We start from the raw sequence: 5,448 nt of genomic DNA on the forward strand, positions 1-5,448 counted from the left end.
TTTAAACCTTCATTTAAATTATTCAAATGTGCTGCATAGATAGATAGATATTTTGCATACTATACTTAGACTAGTACAAGTACAAGTCATAAATGGGATAATAATAATGATCATAATAATTATGATGAAGTCTATTCCTTCCTGTGACTGCTCTCTAGTCTCGTGCTAAATTATATAGCCACAGGTCTATTTGTGGTGGTCTAATTATACATAAATAAAGGTTTCAACATGTACTATTTATGTAATTCATATGATATATCCAAATTTTGTGGTCACTTGGAGGCAGCAGAACAAATTTAATATTGATGTCTCCGTATGTCATGGTGAACACACAACCAGCAGACACACAGCATCATTGCTGCGGATTCCCTCCACCTGGTGAATGCAAGGCCTGTATTCACTCTCCTGTCACTTCTTTTTGCTGTCCACAGACTCTAGCAGCCACATGCTCCAATATGTTCACAAGTGTTCACCAACTATTTGTGTGATTCCTCAGTCTGCTGGTATCTGCTGGACAGGAAATGTACCGCATCAGAGCTGACAACAGAGAACAGCTGCCTGATACAGGTGGAAACTAAAGTGATAGGACCAGGGCTGCAGCCCAGAGAACTAAAATAATGATCCAAAATAAAACCATCCACATTTCACACACAAATTATTGCATCTATTGTTAATGTAGTAACCTCTACCTCTGCCAAGAACACTGTGCATACACCCTGTCTTTTTGTATGTTGGTTTGTGTGTTTGTTTAAGCAACATAACACAAAAATAGCTGGACAGATTTCAACAAACTTGAAGGATGTTGTCGGGAGATAACAAATATTTTAAAAAAGCTTTTCTTTAACATTGTGAGATGGATGTTTTGCAAGGGATAAAAGGGATCATTTTCAGGACAGGACTTCAAGATCAGGGACATTGAGCTTTCAGGCAAATGCCCACTTTATCCAGTTTGTCCATTCGTGTGGCAGTATTTCGCCAAGTATTTTGTTCTAGCAGACAGAATCTATACATATTTCCTTTTCAACGCCTATGTCGGAAAGTTGTTAATATTTTCTTGCAGTAGATTACAGAACAATCAGTTCAACAAACTGTCAACAGAACAGCAATTCTTATTTGTCTTTTGCAATTAGATTATTTGTAAATAACATGACTCCTCATTAGGTTTCCATTACAGTAAATGACTGCAAATATCCAGTTTGTTATTTTGTGTGTCTCTCATCAGTATTTTGCGTATCTCCAGTGCGATCTTACGTTTTACGATCTCGACGTCAAGGGGCACTGTGACTCCACATTCACAATACAGGTGAGAAATGTCACACATGCCAACTTTATGAGTGGCGCGTCCTTTTAAGTTTGCCCAGTGTCTTTTAGTGCAGGAGAAAAGGAGATGCAGGTACGTTCACCCGGCCTAAGGAATCCAAACTCTTAAGTATTCTGCTTTCTAGCAGTTTAGTCGTTCGCTCGACTTAATCTTGGTCCATGTGCTATTTTTGCAGTGTGGGAATGAAAAAAGGTTGTCTACACCCTTTCATCCACACATTTAGATCCTAACAATTCATACATTCAATAAACTGAAGGTTATTGATGATCATGTGAATACATAGAAAATACTGATGTGAATATATTGTCCTCGTAAGAGAGTCAAATATCTTAATATTTCTTATCACAGAATAATCTGAATTACTCTCATATTGGACAAAATTGCAGTATCAGAGTATTCCAAATGGCCGTGTGATTTCCATCCTCTTTCATCACCATATCTTGTTCCTGTGATTGAATCAGCACAGTGGGAACAGGTCGAGTCTCATGTTTAACACTAAATTCTGCACTGATTACAGCGACTGTGCCCCTGAAACTGCAGCAGCCCCTCAGGGTCTGGATGATGGAGCTGCCAAGAAGCTGCAGGATGTGAGTGCCTCTACGGTGGCTCCGACATAATCACAGTGACACTGATGATGATGATGACGATCGTCATCTTGCAGCACAAACGCACCTCCGAGGGGCCTGAGGAAACACTGGTGTTCTTTCTAATGAGGGTATGTAGCAGCTGATCTCCCGCTTAATGTGCAATCGAAAAAAATAAAAAAATAAGGGAAATGCACAAGTTATAGACATTTATTCAGAATATACAACAACTTACTAGCAAAAATACTATCCATTTAATCATGTTTAATTCCTAAACAGAAGCAAGGCTTCACAGGTAAGTAACATGGAAGCTGTACGATCTTTAGTTTTGATTGCCATTAGCGTGAAATGACATTTCAATTGACATGTTTCACCAATGTCTGCGACGACTGAGGGGTCAAATGTCATTCAGTGTTACTTGAACTCATCAAGGATTACATGTGCTTTTGTTTTTTAACACTGTTAAAAGCAACATTTTGAGTAATTTTTTTTTTTCCTCCTGGGCGATAAAGTGCTGTTATACATAGCCCATTGGTTTACCTGTTTCTTAAGGCATGTAGTTCATCCATTCACATCACATGTATTCTGAGTGGTCGTTTTGTTCCATGTGAAACCAACAACATCGACATAAAACACATTTTGGTTACATCATCATTTATGAAAAACAATCTTAATACATTAAATGTATCTGTCAACTCTTTTGTTTAAGTTTCTTCATCTTGAAGGCACTTTGTACAAATTTGCTACAAACAGTCAAATTTCATGTTACTCAAAGCTACATCTCGGACAAGTGCATCACGTGTTTTGTTCTTTTTCAATGAAAGTCCATTAATTGTGCTAATTACATATGGACAAAGTGCACCCAAGAGGCCGACTGGCTACAAATGGACCCTGTGTGTTCCATACATATTACATTATCATGTAAGAGAGCTAGATCAGAGGAAAAGTACCACGTCTTGGCATTTACATTCAAAACTGTAACACGTATACAGCAGATGTTGTGAAGTCAAAAGATTATCATCCTTCAGGTTGGTTAGCACAGAGAGGAAATCTATCTATATTGCTCAGTTTCAAAACACAAACACACATATACACACACATTCGTGTACTTCTATCATAGTGAGGAAACCCATTGGTATGATGTATTTTCCAGCCACTTTCCATAACTTTAACCATCTCATCTAATTCTAACTCTAAACCTGAAAGCAAGTCTTCACCCTTTAACATTAACAGCAACAACCAGCTGAGATGTCCTCAATCGGTAAGATCTGGGCTCAAAAAGGATCCTCACAAAGATCTAAGTACAAGTACAAAAACACACAAACATGTACATATATATATCTATAGCCTATATGTAAATATATATCTGTGTGTTTAAAAATCTCAATGATACATTATTCAATATCTAGACGGCTGAGTGAACTGAACCTGTGAACGTACTTTTTGACAAGTTAACACCTCTACTCCCACAAACCGTGCTGCATAATCACGTCACAAACTAATGAGCCAGCTCTTCAAAATCCGAAAGTTGCTTCATCTGCTCCACTTGCATAGAGTGCCTTCTTATCAGTTTCTTCTTGGAATGGAGGCCGCCTCTCTTTGGTGTGCTCGGTGCTACTGGAGCTATAGATCTAATACCTGTGGAGAGAGGTGAGGAGGGCTTGCAGGCCCCGATGTCAGGGATGGGGGGGTTGGGGTTGAAGTTGAGAGGGGGCAAGAAGCCAGGCCTGGTGTGAGAGATGTGGTCCAGCAGCAGTGTGCCCGAGCCTCTCCTCTCCAGGAGGCCGGGCGCACGCCTGCGTGCTGTGCTTGGAGAGGATGTGCTGGTGTTGCTGTCAAGAGACTCTCTGGAGCTGGTCAGCATTGCTAGAGGAGAAGTGTTTAGCTTTCTTCGCTCCACTGGGACCTTAGGAGAGTCTAACATCGCAGAGTCTGAATAGAGCTGTGAGTCTGAATCATAATGATCGTTCCCCAGACGTCTCCTGTGCATTGTGTCTCTCAGATTGGCTACTCCACTGCTGCAGCTGCTGCTGTCCTGCTCTGCGGGTACAGTACTGCGCCGTGCCAGGGGCTGGTGCTGGTTTAGAGACCTCTCATATGATGCCTTAGACAATGAAGGACCCGACTGTGATGTTGTCATTTTGCAGGCCTGTTCACCTACCAGTGGGAATAAACTTTCCTTCCCATCCACACTGTTCTGTCGAGATAAAACCGATCTCTTACTCAGAGAGAGTCCATTTACCCCTGAAACAACATCCTCATCAGAGCTGGATTTCTTGCTCTCCTCTTGGGCAGCGGCTGCAGCCAGGACTGAGGGGGCAATTAGCCCCCAGGGCTCCGACTGCAGCCTTTTCAGCTGAGGCAAACGTGCACGTTTGGGGTTCACAGGCCGCCGTGTTGGAGACGTGGGCCCGCTGGCAAGCTTCGCAGCGGAACTAGACGTTTTCAGCTTTGTCTGAAAACTGAAGACCGTATTTTGTTGCTCTTGCTCAGGATTGGGAGATGCACTAACAACAATATCAGAGGGAGAGGTGCAGTATGCTAGGGAGGACTTCTCAACCAGCTCTGGTGATGGGGGAACATTCAGGTATTGTTTGGTAGTTTTCGTACCAGAAGGTGACTTGTCTGTGGTGATGATGATGACCTCCTTGCCTTTGGCTTTGCATGCATCCAGGAGCAGCTTCAGTGTCTCCTTATCGTCTGCATTGATGGCATAGACCAGGGCTGAGGCTCCACTCCTGTCCTCCAGACTCGGATCAGCTCCGTTGCTCAGCAGGTGATCCACCACCTCATGTCCAGCCTTGTGGATGCAGGCTTGCATCAGAGCTGTCTTGCCTATTTTGTCCTGTATGTTCGGGTCTGCCTGGTTGTCCAGCAAATACCTCACCAGTTTTGCCTTGCTCACACTCTGCTGGTCGGTGTGCGTGGACATGCAGGCCACCATGAGTGGCGTCTCTCCTCGTTCATTGCTCTCATTGATATAGGCACCTCCTTCTAACAGGAGCCGGGTGAGTCTCAAGCGTCTGAGCCACACTGCCTTCAGAAGCGAGTTTCCATCCGTCCGCAGCTCCATGATGTCGGCCATCTCCCAACCAATCGCAGATCCTCTCAGTTTTGAACTTGAAGCTCACAGCCCTTTGAAAAAAATCATTGTTGTTCAGTCCACACAACAAAATGTTAGCAATTTCAAATTCATAGTGTTTGTTCTCATCACCACCATCACCACCAGCAGGTGGCAGTCTGTCCCAATGTACAGATTTTATATATATATATAAATATATATATATTTTACTATAAGGCTACAGATTTATCATACAGGAAATACATCATTTATACAAGAGTCCAGATTCAGTCGATATGTACAAAATGTAGTTTTCTAAAGTGGAAACTGGAGAATAACCATGTGCAGGCAGGAGAGAGCATGGTCACAGCACCTGTTAGATTGGCATACACTTCTGATGAATTATCAGGTACTAATGTTTGAATATTAAATAAAATCCATGTGCATTGCACTGTCACAGCAGCTTGTCCACCATATTTATG

The 5,448-nt window shown here is 42.3% G+C and overlaps 1 protein-coding gene across 1 annotated transcript; it reads right to left on the bottom strand.

Moving 5' to 3' along the window:
• Positions 1-2,160: 2,160 nt before the first annotated feature.
• Positions 2,161-5,017, bottom strand: ankrd34c (ankyrin repeat domain 34C). The gene has a single exon (XM_062390336.1). It carries the CDS (start codon positions 4,988-4,990, stop codon positions 3,404-3,406), a length of 1,587 nt encoding a protein of 528 aa, XP_062246320.1. The 5' UTR covers positions 4,991-5,017; the 3' UTR covers positions 2,161-3,403.
• Between the last annotated feature and the right edge of the window lie 431 nt (positions 5,018-5,448).

The sequence above is a fragment of the Platichthys flesus genome, chromosome 6, assembly GCF_949316205.1.
Source record: "Platichthys flesus chromosome 6, fPlaFle2.1, whole genome shotgun sequence".
Taxonomy (NCBI): Eukaryota; Metazoa; Chordata; class Actinopteri; order Pleuronectiformes; family Pleuronectidae; genus Platichthys; species Platichthys flesus.

Coding starts and splice junctions, on each gene's coding strand:
- ankrd34c (XM_062390336.1), bottom strand. CDS start 4,990: ATGGCCGACATCATGGAGCTGCGGACGGATGGAAACTCGCTTCTGAAG.